The following is a 17,728-nucleotide window of genomic DNA, read 5'->3' as shown; positions in this document are numbered from 1 at the left end:
CTCACTCTCTCTTTGGTTACCTAGCAACTCACTCTCTCTTTGGTTACGTAGCAACTCACTCTCTCTTTGGTTACCTAGCAACTCACTCTCTCTTTGGTTACCTAGCAACAACTTGTTGAGTTGATTGCAGCAGCAGTTTAAGAACATTTTTCACTCCATGCAGTAATTCAGATTTTTAAGACAAAAACCAATCAATTGTCTGTATCGACCAATATGAAACATTTATATTGATACGTTTTTTTAATCCTTGTCGTCCTGCAGTAAGTTATCACAATTTGTCTTTAAGTTGCATAGGATGTGATTTTGTATGGCAACATGTTTAATCAGGAAGTATTTTGTGATGATTTCAAACTGATCAGAAATAAAAACTCAATTCGCCACTTTTTTGTCTGAATTTTTGATGTTTTCTGTTTAACAGAAACAGAAAAAAGTTGCGATTTATTGGGATTTTCCCCACATGAAAACTGAAAACATGAGAAAATCTGGCTGATTACGTTACATTAAATAACATTTAGTACACATAAGCCAACATCCAACCAGTTCTTAGGAGACGACATGTGAAAACTGATGCGTGAAGCTCCTAAATCAGCTCAGGTGATTTTTTTTTTCTGGATTGTTTTTGTATCAAAGATTCTTGAACAACATTCTTCACTTTTTAACTCATCAATAGTCCTTTCTGGGTTTTTTCCTCCTTTAATTTATCCTTTTTATACTTGATTGCATATCAGGAAATGGTGATTGTAAAGTTAGACGTTCCTCTGTAGATGATGATGATGAAATGATTTCTGTTGCAGCTCCCTGTGGGGCGATGCTCACAGTTAATGGTGATAATTATCCTGGTTTTAGCAGCAGTGGCATCATTGATACTCGATGCTGATTGCTGTTCATCGTTGAGACAGCAGGTTGAACTGGCACTCTGTGATCCTTCTACTGCAAGTTTTTAAAATGATCCATAAGAATTTAGTTTGATTTAATCTTGGAGAGTGTAGGACAACCAGTGGTCAAAGGTCATTGTGCTGAAACCTCAGGGAGTTGATGTTGTTATCACAGACGGTGTGGGATGATTAACTGATGAATGAATCTGTATTAATGAGATGCATTAATGCTGTAAGAACAGTTAAACCCACCAGTTAAACCTGGTGGGATTTTAACTCTCGAGCTTCACTTCACATTTAATTTGTCTGACCAGCTTCTCAGTGATCGTTCTAAAAATGAACCACAGCTTAATCAGGTTGCTCCTGTGATAACTTCATGCATATCTGCGTTTTAATCAGGAGGATGAGATTCAGGTTCATCTCATTAATTCACTTAAACTCAGTGAGTCATTATGTGTTTTATATAACTGCTGAAATCCAGATAAGTTCATTCTCAAACATGTTTGTGTTATTCTAAACATTTAGTTCCATTACACCAACCACTTGAAGTAAATGGTCAAATCAGGCTTTAATTAATTCTCTTGGCATCTTTATTGGACCTTTTCTTTTTCTCTGTTTACTTTGTGGCCCTGAAACTGCACTTTCCTTTGGAGGCGCCCTGAACGGCGCCGTGTCATTGGGCTGAAGCTGCTGTTCTCTCTGCTCTCCGTCTCTCTCTCCTCAACCTCCCGACAGCCTTCAAACAGCTGGAAACATGTCTGTGTGTGCCTGCGTGTGTGTGCATGTGTAAGCCGACATCATTCCTGGGTTGTTTGACACATCAGCTGCAGGCAGTGCTGGACTAAATAGGCTATTACACACCAAACCACCCTTCACTCTCACACTTCCACACTAATGCACATACATTATCGGAGAACCAAAAACAGCTGGAACACTTCAAAGAAAATGCAAACAAATCTGTCACACCCTGAAGAAGATCTTTAAGTGGGAACATGCTAACACATCTTACATTCTTCCCTCCCTCAATCACAGGCGCCATTAAATTTCCCAACGCCTTGAGCCGAGCTGACAGCGGAGAGCAGGCCATGTGTGAGCTGAGCTCTGAGGGGAGTTAACTGATTAAGTATATCTGTGACAGACACGATTCCTGCTTAGTGGCTACTGAAAAGGGAGGCGAGAGGAGATGAGGATGAAAGGAGGGGATGGGGCATAAAACACCTTGTTCATCTCACTACTGTGGCCCTCCTTTAATCACCTGTGTTAAACAGCAGCTCCATCTGTTTCTGGAGACATTTAAAGTCAGTCAAAAGCAGCGTTAAAATTCGTTTACACAAATAAAGCACTTTTAATTGCTCTGGATAAGGTAATGATTTTTTAATTGGCTTCTAAATTAATCGAAATAGTCAAACAGCAGCAGCTTCTTTCACTGCTCTGAAACTCACTCACTAAACAAGGACAGTTAAATGCGTATTTTTGGTTAGATTAAAGAATGTCTCAAACTATCTACAATGTGTTTGAGTCACTTTATTTTTCCACCACTTTAAATCTTAACCCAATGGACCGAAGCATGAAATCCTCCTCCTCAAGCAGAAAAGCTCCGTTTTCTCTTTCTGGCATTTTTCAAGCTGCAACAAAGACAATAGTAAACAAAAGAGCATGTAAGTAGACGTCTTTGCTTACTGCCTTGCAGCTCAAAAGAGCATAAAATCTGCAGGAGCTTGATAAGGTTTTGTCCAGTATCAGTAATACAACGGCGACTTTATCCAGCAGCCTTGACAGGAAAAACATCAAATGTTGCAGAAATAGCTGCCAAGTCTTTGTCCCAAACCACACAGGCCATGTATTACTGGTGTTTGGAGCAAGAGATGTTGTTTCCCCAAAAAAAGATTAAAGATTTGCTTTCTTATCGGCATTCTGACTCTAAAAAATGTATAAAATGTCGAGTCCTATCTGAACAAATCCTTATTCAGTTTACTGTAGAAACCTCTCTCTCTCTCTCTCTCTCCCTCTCTCCCTCTCTCTCTCTCTCTCTCTCTATATATATATATATATATATATATATATATATATATATATATATATATATATAAAATTAACTTTTTTGTGATATCAAACTAGGAAGCAATGTTTGAAATTTTGCCTCAAAAATCTCAAATATTGTGAGTTAATAGAAGACATTTATAGAACCATAATATCATCATTATTATATTTATATATAAAATTACAAAATGTCCTCTGTGATGATTCTGGCATTCACAAAGTGGAGATAATTTAACTGTAAAAAGTGGTTTGATTTGATGTGAGAAAACGATTTTGTCTTTCATACAGTTTGTGTAAATATATAATTTCAGCTGTATTTCTGTATTAAAGTGGTCCAGCTTTGTGTTGTGCTATGTAAAGCTGTATGACCTCTGATGTAGCAAACAACCCTGTCCTTCTTGCTGTGTACACCAAACAGTCATTAGACTCTGGTTACTCCCTCTCATTTGTGTTCAGCAGCGGTCTGCAGGCTCTCACTCGGCTAAAATGTGATCTGATGTCTCCAAATTGCAGCTTTCTGCTGCATTCCAGTGACTCCGAGTCCGTCCAAGATATAAAAAAGAAACAATTTTATTTGGCCTTTTCGGGACCCTCAAGTTAACAAGTTCTCCACTACAAAAACTTTCTTACAGCGGCTGCAAGGGTAACGACAAGAATTTCAAAGAAGATGGAGGCAAATGAAAAGCAGAGAGTCGAGGGGCCAAAAGAGGAAAGAGAGGAGATGCAAGGTTATAAAGAGAGGGAGACTCTGCCAAGGAGTGGAGCTCATTAATGAGTAATGGGTTGGTGACTCTTTGCCCTTGGACACCTCAGCTTCTGATGACTTTGTTGTTACTCCAGTCCAGCGCCACAGATGCCAGCGTGGGGCAGCCTGCTCTCTGGGTGCAGGATCAGTTCCTGGCGACAGATAAACAGACTGAACACTGAACCACAGACCTCTGCTTTAAAAATCTCGCTCCACTTATACTGTACAAGCGAAAGCTTTACATTCAGTCATGATTGTTGCGAACATGATATTAATAAAAGATGATTGTGACCTTGTCTTTTTCAGTGTGAACCAAATGGTAAACCTTTTCTTTGGTGGCCTGTCTGTGCCACCCTCTTTTGGAGAATTCAGTCCAGTTTATGTGCAGCCATTTCTCAGCCGATTGCTTCGAGTTGAATCCTGGAGGTCAGTGGCTTGATGTTGCTGGGCGAGAATGTAGCGGCAGCAGACAGTCGCTTGTGTTGTGTCGTTGACTTTACAGCAGCCAGACACAAAGCAGAGAGCGCATGTAGCGACAGTGGAGAGGAAAAAGTCCCCGTTAACAGGAACAAACCTCCGGCAGAACCAGAACCGGCTCAAGGCTTGAGCCAGGAAGACTTAGTGAAACATCAAAGTGTTTTTCTTTTACTTTGCACTTCATACAACTAAGCATTTCCTCTCAAACATAGCAATATGTTTATTGTTTCATTATATGTCAAGTAAATTTTTTTGTATACTTTGTATATGCACAAATATTTACTAATTAGGGAAAAGAAAATCATTTCTCTTTGTCTCAAGAGGCGTTTTTATCTGCTGATATACTGTACACAGACTACAGAAAGATCCAACCCACTGTCAGCCTCTTCAAACCTGTGGCCTGTGTCCAGATCTGCAGTGTTTGCGAGCCAGTACCTCCTGCCATTTCAGCCCAATTAGAAGCTCCCCTTCCTGGGCAGAGAGCAGCAGAAAGGGCCCCTCCTTCCTTCCAGCCTTATATCTGTTGCTCTCCTGTTATGACAGCCTCTGACACGAGGTCGGTGTAATTACTGCTGCCTGAAGGAGCAAGACAGTATGGGGCAAGACAGAGGGAAGGGAGGAAGAGATACAGCAGAGGGAAAGCACAGAGGAAGAGGAGAGACGTGTGGACAGGATCGGCTCGGGAAAAGAGGAGAGAAGCGGAAGCGTAGAAGTCAGGAGAAGGAGAGAGTGAGCAGACGGCTGGCAGACGACCTCCTGCTGTTTGTTTGTACATGCGGTGTGGAAAGAAGAGTTACAAAGTGTGAGTGAGCTGATAGCTGATGACAGTATCTAGTACCAGTAGAGTGGATTCATGCTGCTGTCCCGGTGGCCACTCAGCCGGAGCAGCAAGATTTCTCTCATTAGAAAAACACAAGACAGATAATTCTCAAGGCGATCCGAGACGATAATTAAAGACGGTTTTTTCTGCACAATGTTCCAAATGAGTTATAAACTGCAAAAACACAAAATCTTTCCAAGTATTTTGGTCTAGTTTCCAGTGCAAACATCTTGATACTCTTGAAAAAAAGACAAAACTAACTTACAAGTAAAAACGTTCTAGTTCCACTGGCAGATTATTTCACATATAACATGGGGAAAATGCCTTGTTATAAGTATCAGTATTCAAGAGGCACAAGCTGCTGCATCCTGCTGAAAAGTTACTTGTAGGTTAGTTGCACTGATCTAGAGTGCTGAAGGTTTTGTTGTAACATTCGAACTTCTTTGCGTAATGAGAACATGAAGCCCCAACAGACCTGGAAGTTATCCCAGGTCTGAACCGACGAACCCTTTCACACACACACACACACACACACACACACACGACTCCATGTTTGTTTTGGTGACTTCTAACTAAAACTCCTCAGTTAAAAAAAGAAAAAGCATCCCTTCAATTTCTGAATTACATCTAAGCATTTCAATCCACTGCAGACTTTACTCTGAGGCTGCCGTGAATAGAAAAGTCACATCTATTCCAAGATGTTCACTCAAACTCCCAAAATCTCAACGCCTACTTGACAAAATAATTGCGCCCATGTAGCCGCAGCGAGCAAAGAGGAAATGGTCTCAGTTGAAGGTCTGAGTCATCGGCTGAACAATAGATTCTCTAAAAGCTGCTGTTGACGGAGAGATTTACAGAGTTCTGAAAAGCTAAGCTTTGAATTTAAAATCGATAACACGTGATTCTGTTTTCATAAATTTATTATGCTCAGGCTCAGTTTTGTGGACTCAGCTACATAAAGCAAGGTTCAAGTGTTCAGTAGGATTCTGCACCAAAGGGGGACAAAACAGAGACAAAATGGATATTTTTGAAGCTACGTTTCAAACAACCACCTTTGCATTAGTAAAGCAATGCTCCTCTTTTTTCAGCCTGTTAACTTGATGACTGTCAGTAATTTATACTTTCCAGTTTCTTCTCTAAGCTTTATTTCAGTTCTCCTCTTCTTGTTATTTTCACATTATCATATTACCTCACAGTGGGGGCGGTAAAAAAAAATCTGTGTTAAGCAAGCAGCCAAAGACTGTAGGTGACGGGGAACAAACTAGAGATAATCAGTCTGAATTATGCCCACCTCATCTGCAATTACCTCCTGTTGCTATGACACGACTAAGCCAAATGACTGCCTCCCATTATATGTAATCACTCTCATGTGCATCCGAATATTATAGATGGCTATTACTGAGCCCAGGACAAAATAATGACTTTCAGAAGTGGAAAAAGAAAAAAAAGAAGAAGCTGATTTATTTCTTGTGACATGTAATGAGGATGGAGTTTGAGTGTGAAGGTGAAGTTGGTGCTTCATTTTTTTGGTCAGAGTGGAACAGTTGGTTAACATTATCATATACAATGAATTAAAATATTATTGAAAAGTGCATTTATTTCAGGGGTTCATCAGGTTGAATTACATACGATGGTCTGAAAAGTCACAACACTTTTGATTTTAAATGAGCCTTTGTGCTCATGAATATTCTCTGGTCTAAGCTGGTTGGGTCCATTTTGCATCCATCCAATGATCAGCTGGTTCCCTGTCAGCTGAAGAGAACGACTCCACACCATGATGCTGCCACCACTGATCCAAGCAGATCAACTGAATCTGGTCGCCACTGCTTGCATCTTTAGGTGAATTGAACAGGTTACACCATCTGACTGCTTTAAACCTCTGCAGGGGTTTATCACTGAGCTGCCTTCTCTTTGGCCTCCATGTTGTTTGTTTACTAATGTTCTCTATTAAAAATGCAGATCGACTCAAACTAGTTTTTCTTGGTTGCACTGGATTTTATTTAAAGATAATTAGAGTAAATGGTGGTAAAAAGATGCACTTGTCAGATGCGTTTTTAACTATGAAAACCATGTTTTTTTTACTGCTGTTTGGAAAATAAGGTTCTATTTTTTGTTACAATGTTTGTTGGACTTTCTTGCATAATGACAAAGAAGTTCTAATTCTAAAATCTCTATAAAACATGTTGAAGATTGTTGTTGTGACATGAAATGTAAATTTTGCAATATAAAACTGGTCTGTTTATGCTCACGCCCATCATGTTGCATTCCATGATGCATCTAAAAGCATCATGGAAGTGTCATCTACATTTTATTGAGAGAGAAAATTGTTCTCTTTTAAATTTCAATGACCTTGGAATGTGTTTTATAAACTGCTACTGACTTAATGAAGTAAATCTCTGAATACGTTTATGGTAGATTGGGAAAAGTGTTTTCCAGCATTAAAAGAGCCGCTTCTTGTAAAACAATCTTTCTCTTGATGGTTATTTGGCAGCAAATAAAAGTGTTTGCTGAGAGCAGCGGCTTGTAATGGAAACAGCATTTCTGACACATCCAAATAATGTTGGTTTTGAATTGCATCGGGGAGTTCTTTTATGTTGCTTCTAACAAATCTATCGAGTTCATCAGAGAGAAGCTGCTGTGGGACTGAATGAAATGAAACCATACTGAACCAAACCATGCAGATTCCTGCTCCGTCACCAGGTTCTGTTTCATTTTGATGTCAGATCCTGTTGCTGTGTTTTTCAATTTATTTTAAATTGTTTTGACACCTTTTATAGAAATTGTCTCCAGTGCATACATCTTCTTGAAGAGGACTGATTGTGTGTGTGATGTCATGATTCTGCCCCTGGTAGTCAGATCCCCACCTGCACAGTTAGCTTCTCCGATCTGTGGGTAAAAGTAACTTTAGGCTTGTTGTATTTTTGTGCTATCTGATCCCACAGACGATCACACCAGAGTCCGACTGCAGCTGCTGGATGGAGACCCCCACTCCGACTACATCAACGCCAACTATATTGATGTGAGTTAACACACACACACACACACACACACACACACCGATTACAATAAACACAATATCAGTACATAATACATTCAATACGATTCCTCTGAACTTCGATTCAGAATTGCACAGCATTCTGGGGAATGTAGGCGGAGGGAAGACTTTAACCAGTCGACCTCAGCAAGGTTTTTGTTTTAATATCTTATATTGTAATAATCTAAAGATCTGCTCGCACCAACAAAGACTTGCACTTAGATTCAGGTCTAGACCTGCAGCAAAGACTTAAAATACAAACTCTGACCACTTCCTAAACCCTCATCGTAGCATTTGATGATCCACTAAAAGATTAATTAACTTAGTCACGTTGGAATCTGGAAATTCATGTAACTTTTCTTCATTTCTATTCCCTCCTCAATGCTGATTATTATTCCCCTCAGTTTATCAAATTTTACTCATTGTATCATGATTGTATTGAGTGCTCTAATGAATTTATTGGAGTCTCTAATGATGAATGCCTTTTTTATTAAGATGTAAGGAACGAGGAATGTGGAAAACTAAAATCTGAGCATCAAACTGTCTCAGTTAAGAAACACAAGGAGGATTTTAATAGCAACAAAAACGTATTAAAGTATTAATCTCAGCCCAGTTATCTACCTAACTAGGAGTAGTGATAACATCAATGGAATAAATGGTGTTTAGAAAGTTACTGACAGAAAAAAAGGATCCATTTTTATAATCCATTATTTAAATGACAACCTTGGTTTATTCAGAGAGAAGCGGAGAGTCGGAGGACAAAACAGGAAAAATAGAGCTGGAAAAAAGGGAAATACACAAATAGGTGGTGAAGGAAATGAAAACAAAATGGTAAATTTGAGCTTCTTTGATATCTGAAGTCAGACTATTGAATTCATAAGTGTTTCACCAAAAGAAAACAATTTCAAAATCAAACGAGATATCAATATTTAAAAAGTATTTAATGAAAGATTGAAAGGAAGAAGAAACACTGATTGTGCTCAGAGACAAATTTTATTACACTTGAATACATTGAGAAGACAAAAAGGAAGAACACCCCAAAGAAAAAGGTAAACCACAAAAATGCACTACAGAGACTTTTATGCTTTAATTATAAAAATATTAATAAAACAACCAAGATTCAAAAATAGTCTCAAGCAATGATTCAGCAGCTTCTGAAACCGTCTCCTGTAACTGTAGCTGCGTTTCTGTTGACCATATTTTGTGCAAATTGGAATTCAGAAAATAAATTTACTTGATGGATAAATGGCAATTTTGAAAAAAGTCACATTTTTTGATAATTTTTTTGGTGTGGATGAGGTGGTTTTTCAGACGTGTGCATCCAACACTTTGCATCCATGGAGTAACTGCAGCAGGTTCTGCAGGAAGCCTCAGCATCACAGAGTTCACCAAAAGTTGAGTTTGTTGTTCAAGTGTTGAATCCACAGATCTTCTGACTGTTGTTTCCCTAAAACGCTGCGTGCTTAGAGACTCCCCAGTATAAAGGTCTCTGATGCCTGAATAAGGAATCTTCTGACGGCTGATAGTGCTGGTTCCATGGCTGGAACATGAATATATCCCATGTAAATGTTTACATCTATCGCCACTTTGATTTTTAATGACTTATTGTGTGAACAAACTTATTGATTTTAATGGCATTTCCTATGAAATTGAAACACAACAATTGTGAAATTGTGTTTTTCAACATTAGCTCGATATTGAAAAGGTTTTGTACACATTTTTATTGGAAATTCAGATATTGTGTTATATTGTAGGAATTTTTCCCAAGGTTTTTCACATTATTCCACTTCACTAAAGCTTGCAGAGATGTTTGGTTTGTTGATCTTTTAAGTTCCCACACCGACATTTTAGTCAGTTTCTTCCTGTTTGATTGGCTCACATTAACCTGTAGAAGCTTTATCTGAAGTGGGATCATGGATTATTCAAGCCAAACCATCAGCCCTCCACCACTGTGCTTCACAGCTGTTATCAGTTTTACTGTATTCTGATGCATAAAACCCTGAAACTAAATGAAATTAGAAAAAAAGAAAAATGCATTAAGCAAAAATGTGACCAGAAGGTAAGGAATCTTTTTAATGCCTTGTTCCCTCTGACTCACAGGGCTATCACAGACCCAGACATTACATCGCAACACAAGGTAATTAAACTGGTGCAGTAAGCATATGACAAGCTGAAGTGTGGTTTGTGTGTGTGTGTGTGTGTATGAGTGTGTGTTGCCGCCACCAGCATGGCGTCACTTCGGAGTGGAAGGCTGTTACGGCAGCCTCCTAAATCTAAACTGCTGTATAAAATCCCCCTGACAAATTTAAGACCCCATTACCTCAACCCCCCAAAACTGCTATCTGGGATTGATGGTGTGTGTGTGTGTGTGTGTGTGTGTGTGTGTGTGCGTGCATCTGCAGTTGTGTTGTGCTTGTGTGTTTGTAACGGTCTGCATTATCACTGCTGATATTTTCCTTTCTTACATGAGTTTGCACCCATCTGCGCGCACACACACACACACACACACACACACACACACACCAGCACTGATTTTGTGTGTTTCGTCTGTCAGGACCCATGCAGGAAACGGTGAGGGATTTCTGGAGGATGGTTTGGCAGGAAAACTCGGCCTCTATCGTCATGGTTACGAATCTGGTGGAGGTGGGAAGGGTGAGTTCAGCGCTATAAAACTGATTGTGTCCTGAGATTGTGACCTGGAAACTTTTATTTTCCGTCTTGCAGCTGGACTTTCAGGTTGGTGATTATCACCAGGCACTCTGCTTAAATCTGTGTAAATGGTGCTTTTTCAGGTGAAATGTGTTCGTTACTGGCCTGATGAGACGGAGGTTTATGGAGACATCAAGGTGACCCTGATAGAAACCGAGCCTCTGGCTGAATACGTCATCCGGACATTCACTGTCCAAAAGGTAAACAGGACTTCCTTCATCTGGCAGATTTCACCAACCAGACTGGGATTGTGAAGTTGCTCCTTCCTGTCACTGTAGAGACAGTTGATGTCTCTGTTTACGTAATATGAAGATTTGATGCTAATATGCTCAGATTGAAGGACAAAACAAGGAAAGGAAGTTTTTTTCTACGCTATATATTTTTTTTAAATCCTGAATTTCCTCTGTTTCTTTTTTGGAGCCTGTTTTTTATATACAGGGTTTCTGCGCATCTTGAAAGTCTTTACGTATCAAAAATTAAGGCTTCAAAATGTCTTAAAATTTTAATTTTTACATAAATTCCTTAATTACAGGTGTTGAATTTTGTCGTGGCAGAACCTTGTAATGCGTTTTATGTAGGTTTTTTTTCTGTGGCCAAAGACAGACAGTTGAGGCTTCTGGTAGCATTCTGCCTATATAGCCTTATTAGCTAGCTAACTTTTATGTGTCTACCGTGGGTAAGTGCAGATTTCTCACCAGTTGGCTGGATGACGTTCGCCTTGATGCTACATGGATTCTGTGCAAAAAAAAGCTCGGCCCTATTGGGATAAACATGCAGGAAGCCAAATGCAGTGTGAGAAGCACAAAGCTTCTGCCAAGAGCCACAAACAGACTCCAGAAATGTCAGTTTTGATCCTCTGGTGTGGCTAAAGCTCCCCTGAAAATGGTTGTCGGTGATTCTACCAGAACTGATCCAAGAACATTTGGTGTGACGCAAACTCAGAAGTCGGAGGTTTAGTGGATTTTAAACACACTGGTCAAGCGCCAGTAGTAACCATTTAGGAATTTTATTTGAACAAAGCTGTTCCAGTATCTATAGTTAATCTCACAGGTTAACTATAGATAACCTGTGAGATTATCTAGTATTTCTTAGTATTTCTTTCTCAAGTTATCCATTCGTACAAATATATAATGTGCAATTGTATTTTGTACTTTAGTCATGACACAGGTCTTAAATTTTATTCTTCTTGGCCTCAAGGAGTCTTAAATTTAATTCCTCATGGTTTGAGAAAGTCTTACATTTCATTCATACTGGTCTTTAAAGATCTTACATTTCATTTATAATGGTCTTTAAAAGTCTTAAATTTCATTCTTATTGGTCTTAAAGATCTTATATTTCATTTATAATGGTCTTTAAAAGTCTTAAATTTCAGTTGGTGAAACGCTGCAGAAACACTTCTATATGCAATAATCTTTTTTTTTTTTGCTTTGTATGCAGTTAAATTAAGGGACAAAGTTTTTTGAAGCGTCCAGATTAAATCTGTATTTCTTGTGAGAGTTTAAAGCTTTCTGTTTGAGGAAACAGAAGAAAACTTCATCGAAAGCAGGACAACTTCATGTTTCTCTGACCAAAATTGCCTCAAAATCACATTTTTATATACCTACATCTTAAAACATATTTTTTGACTTCTGTCACATTTTTATTTATTTATTTATTTTTTGCTTTTCTGCACTTTACCCTGTTTCTTCCCCCATCCCATATTTCCTTCCTTCTTTCACTCATACGAAAGCAGCTTATCAAGACAAGTCCTCAAGCCTTTGCCGTCAGCGCATTTAGCAAGCCATTAATCCAAAGCACCTCCATGTGTGGGTGTTGGGTGTGTGTGAGTGTGTGTGTAAGTTTCAAAGGAAAGCTGATTTCGAAATGCCTGTCATTTATTTCACCATGCAATAATACATGCGAACGCACACACTCAGATTCCGAATTTTCCATCTCCGCTCTGAAGAAGCTCCTGTTACTGCCTGGGTGTGAAAAACAAAGCAAAGGGAAGACAAAGGCAGAGAGAGAGAGAGAGAGAGAGAGAACAGGTTCCAGGCAACAATTAAATTGCTTCACTTGCAGTGAATAATGAGAACAGGATCTTAATGAAAACATTTATTAATGGCACATCCAAAGAGATTAACCGAGCAGAGAGTAAGGAAGGCCGACAGGGTCTCAAAGAAAGAGAAAATATGCAAATGCATCTGCAAGAGAGAGAGCAGGATAGATGGAGGACAGGAAAAAAGATCACAAAAGGTAGCTTGTGTTTGAGAGTCAGGATCAGTTGTAAAGAAAAGCTGTGGGTGAGGGAGGAACATTTCTGTTCCACGGATTGCCAGACATTATTTTCAAAGAGTTCATTTTATCTGTGAAAGTGGAATTTTCACAAAACATGCAGAAAAGAAGATTGCAACTTTAGTTTCACTGCGTCTCTTTCTCACTGTGCAAAACAGATGTCACCTTGTAGTCTTGCATGTGTAGCTGGAGACAATTTCTTTCATGAAGCATTTGTTGTTGTAGACCATCACACAGAATCCATTAAAATTGGATTTATCTAGTAAACAACACTTTGAAGTGTGGAAATCAAATATTTTTGGTGAAGCCAAAGATTTGGGAGTGTAGCAGGATTATAGTAGTTTAGGGTTTTTCATTAGTTTAGTTTAGACTTTTTGTTTGTCTAACTAGTTTTAATTAGTTTTTATCGGGTTTGATAGTTTTTGGTAATTATTAGCCACATATTATTAATTATAGCAGTTAGTTTTTTCATGCTTTGGGTAACTTTAAGTGCAGAATTCAAACAGATTAAAGTATCGTATTGTCATGATGGAGACTCATCTGTTCTCCATGCTGAGTTCTCCATGTGCGACGTTAAAGAGTCAGTGAGTTAAATTCATTAATTCCATTTATTAATACCAAAAAAATACAGCTGGTCCATTTCAAGCCACCTCTGGGAGACAAAAAGGGACCAAAGAACAATTTGATCTCGTTTATCTAAGCTGCGGCCCAAAGAGGCGTTCCCCAGTGGGCCACTTCCTCTGAGCGCAGCTCTCATTTGCATTTCCTAACATGTCATTTCCTTTAGGTTTAGCTTAGCAACCAGCTAAAAGAGATAGAAGAAAAATGTATTTATTCTCAACAGAAGTTACCATTTTAAGTTACAGTTAAGGTCCAAGGCACAACTGCAATAAAGACTCACATCAAATAACAGAACTGAGTCATGTTGTGACAAAGCAGACGTGCTTTGTTTCTTTATTAATGAGAGAAAATGGCTAATGACACACATTTGGTTGAACTCTGGAGTGATTACAGTGACATTTTAGAGTAACATCTGCAGAAATTATTCATTATGTCTTTGAAAAATCTGTATATGTAGAGCCGATTCACTCAAAATGAAATAAATCGTGTTATTAATAAATGGTAAAGAAATGCTCCATGAAATCTAAAGAAAAAATCTAAAAACAGCACTGATGAAAACTGACAGGAGTTTATGCAACGCAGTGGTTTTAGTTTGTCTAATCTGACCTGTAATCAGACGCCAGTTGGACCATAAATGGTTCTTAAATATGTTCCGGCTCAGAAAAGCTCAGAGCAGATTGATTTGAGGTGCAGCTGCGGTCGGCTTTGTTACAACCAGGAAGGTCTGATGGAACGAAGGACTGGAGAACATTATGCTTTTCATGAAGCACAGAGCAATTCATGTTTCTCCCAGAAATAAAACACTTACTTAGTTTTCCAAGGTCATTATTTTTGAATGCTTACGCAGTTTTCTTTTCTAGTATTAGAAAAATGATGAAGCTTCCAGTGTTTCAGTACAAGAAAATAAACAACAAATCTGTTCTTTTCCATCATGACATCTGTTCTGATGCTTTCTCTCTCCCTCTGTGTTTTTTGAACAATTGTTTTCCTATTTCAATCAACTTGCAGAGAAATGACAGGGAAAACGTAATAAAACGTTATTGGTTATTGTCCTCACAGAACAATCTCCTCGATGTCAGAGTGAACCTGTAAGTAAAAATCTAATGATTGTTGCAACTTTCTCATCCAGTCGTCCCAAAATATCCAGATTCAGGACACAGTAAAGGGCCAGTGGCTCTCACCAGGTAGTCAGAGCTTCGTCTGGTTGGAGCAGGACAGAGGATGAAAATATTCATGCAAAAAGTGAAAATGTGTTGAAAAGTTGTATAGAATCTCATAAAATTATGGATTCATTTCATTATATCATGTGCTGACAGGAACTGTTAAAATAACTGCAGATGTTTGAAGGAATTATTCTCATTTTTCACTGCGAGGGGCAATTCTGGATTCTCATTTTCCTTCGAACATTTTAATGTTTTTGTTTTATTTTTTCAACCCAAGTATCGTGAATCTGAGGCCATGTTTTTATGTCGCCTATTGATTTAGAGAAGTAATTTCAACATCATAGAGAAGAGTCGATCGATGCAAAGTCGACTAATCACATTACCTTGTGGTTTTCTGGGTTTTCCGCTGCCTTTTGTCCTTCCTCTCCCTCTTCGCTCATTACTCTGTTTTTTACTTCCGTCTTTTCTTTTCTTTCCTTCGTTTCCTTTGTAGTCTCTGTTTCCCTTCCTTTACCGTCTCTCCTCTTCTTCCTGTCTCTCAATCTAATCATTTATTCCTTGAACTTTACACTTTCTTACACTCGTTTTTTTTTTACTTTTATTCCTTCTCTTTTCACTGTGCCATTGTTTCTCCTCAAGCCATCATTATGCTAAAAAACACCTTGAGCCAGGATGAGGGATGCAATAACAACAGTTTCATTTCAGTTTCTATTCTTGGAGCGTAAACTGAACTTGGGAGATCATGACTCTCCGTTTTAAACCGCTCTCAGTTTAGAAGCATAAAAGGAAATCGATTGTTCTGAATAATTAAAGAAAGAGCACACCGTGTTGTAGGGGAACCGGAGGAAAAGGAAACAAAATCCCAAAGTGTGTCGCAGATCTATGTTCAAAATAGAAACAGAGATTTAGGCTGACATATCATAGTAAAAAGAAAGTACACCTTCTGACACTTTCATAAAAGCAATTTAGTCTTTTCTGGGTTCTATTTTGTTTTTTAAGTGTACAAAACACATCAGATTATGTCTCATTTATTAATGAAGAAGCAAAAAGGGAAAAACTGAGTCAATAACTAATTGACATTAGTTCCTTAATGGAACAGATTCTATGACCACCATGTTTAGCAGCAATGACCCATTAGGTCATTTTCTGGAAGACTGTCAGGAGTTTTGTATTCAGACAATCTTCCACTTCACACCTGCTCGCCGACTCTCTCCTGGGGCCTCAGGTATCTTCTGTGGCTGCAGCCTTTGACCTCCGTTCCCTGATCAAAATAAAAACAGCACCTTTTCCCTGTCATTTCGTTTCAACAATTTGACTTTCTTAGTTTTTTCCTGATAATTTGAAGTTTTTCAGACTTTCAAGCTGGTATTGCCACATTAAAGAATAAAATGTTAAATATTGAAATTCACAGAGAATCAGTGGCGATATGGAGGCGTAGGGAAACGTTTGTGCCTTTAGTCTCACTGCAGCGTTTTGGACCAACTCAAACAGACAGAGGGAGAACATGTTGGCCTTTAGACGCCAGCAGTTAAAAGAAATGATCAGATTTTGGGGAATGTTTGTCCTGCTCATCACGGACGCCATTTTTTATTTATAACAGTAATACAGTAAAAAGTATTTCTCATCATTATTTCAATCAATCTGCTATTTTGTCTCCAGAAATGTAGTTTAGAGTTTACCGTCAGCACAGAGAATTTTCATTTTATTTCCAGTATTTATGCAAAACTCTGCCTCCACTGGAGGTAACATGCTTTTAAATTTGCCTCACAGTTGCTGTTTTTCCCTCTTGACTAAGCTATATTTAGATTTGTACTTTTACATTAACGTACGCTCCACCCAAAGGACTTAGGAGGATGCTAGTCTCCTTGGTAGCAAACTGGGAAGCTGAACTGGACGATGGCATTTCTTTCTGTAAGTTTCTCCCTAAAGAACCATCGTGAGATTTGTGAAATCAATTAATCTTTTTTATGGAGCTTGAGTGGCCTTCAGTTTCCCCAAATCTCCCCTGTAAATTAAGCAAATGAGCCACGATAAGTCTTCCTGCCTCTCAGTCCCAGAAGTGGCCCCGAGCGCCGTCTTGACATCCACAAGATTGATTTATTTTCCATGTGAAACCAGACACATCAAGGCCCTTGTATTCCTGAAAATCCCTGCTGTAAATTAGGGTCCTGAACCGTGATGTGTCTTCTTGTCAGTTTGCCCCAAAAGAGGAAAAAAGCTTTGTGACATACCTGCATTTATCATAATCAGGAGAGAAAATGGCCACCACTCTTCACCAGCAGGTGGAATCCTTTCCTGAGTTTTCACTCCACGGCGTGTCGGCATGTTTTTCAGAAGGGCCACCATGAGATCCGTGAACTTCGCCAGTTTCACTTCACCAGCTGGCCGGATCACGGCGTTCCCTGTTACGCCACGGGACTGCTGGGCTTCATACGGCAGGTCAAGTTCCTCAACCCTCCGGACGCCGGACCCATCGCGGTGCACTGCAGGTAACAGAACGCGCTGAGATGACCTAAATAAAACAAAGTGCTAATCTGCCCATTCAGCTTTCCTGTTTCTGCAGCCCCTGATCTTTCATGAAACTAATTTGAAAAAATATCTTTAGAAAGGTGAACTATGAACTTTGACCTTAGCGTTAGCGTCTGTGTTGCTGCAGCATGTTTAGCAATCAGATGCTATTTTAGGCTTGACCGACTTCGCTGATGTGCTAACTCCTGTTAGCTCAACTTGAACACTAAAGGCTTTTCCAGCAACCATCAGATCGATTTTGAAGCAAAAATAAATCACTAGCCCAGAGAAGCATCCTGTCGCTTGTGCGTCAGATTTACTGCCGTACCAGAAACACGTGAATACAAAGGTTCTGGACTTTTAGATGTTGAAATATTTTAACCAATATTTGATACTTTAAAAATATAAAAGCAAAAATGTACATTTCAATTCATTACTTTGTTTTATCCACCACAATATTTA

General features: G+C 38.9%; 1 protein-coding gene across 1 annotated transcript in view; it reads left to right on the top strand.

Moving 5' to 3' along the window:
- The window catches only part of LOC103143275 (receptor-type tyrosine-protein phosphatase T-like), a 62,530-nt gene that overhangs the window by 31,994 nt on the left and 12,808 nt on the right, over nt 1-17,728 (top strand). The window contains exons 7-11 of the mRNA XM_016675117.1: nt 7,900-7,976; nt 10,092-10,128; nt 10,546-10,643; nt 10,784-10,900; nt 17,093-17,247. Coding sequence (XP_016530603.1) covers nt 7,900-7,976; nt 10,092-10,128; nt 10,546-10,643; nt 10,784-10,900; nt 17,093-17,247 — 484 coding nt within the window. The remainder of the gene's footprint in view (nt 1-7,899; nt 7,977-10,091; nt 10,129-10,545; nt 10,644-10,783; nt 10,901-17,092; nt 17,248-17,728) is intronic.

The sequence above is a fragment of the Poecilia formosa genome, unplaced genomic scaffold (assembly GCF_000485575.1).
Source record: "Poecilia formosa unplaced genomic scaffold, Poecilia_formosa-5.1.2 Scaffold106, whole genome shotgun sequence".
Taxonomy (NCBI): domain Eukaryota; kingdom Metazoa; phylum Chordata; class Actinopteri; order Cyprinodontiformes; family Poeciliidae; genus Poecilia; species Poecilia formosa.
The sequence above is the reverse complement of the archived record's forward strand: the minus strand, read 5'-3'. Positions and strand labels throughout refer to the sequence as shown.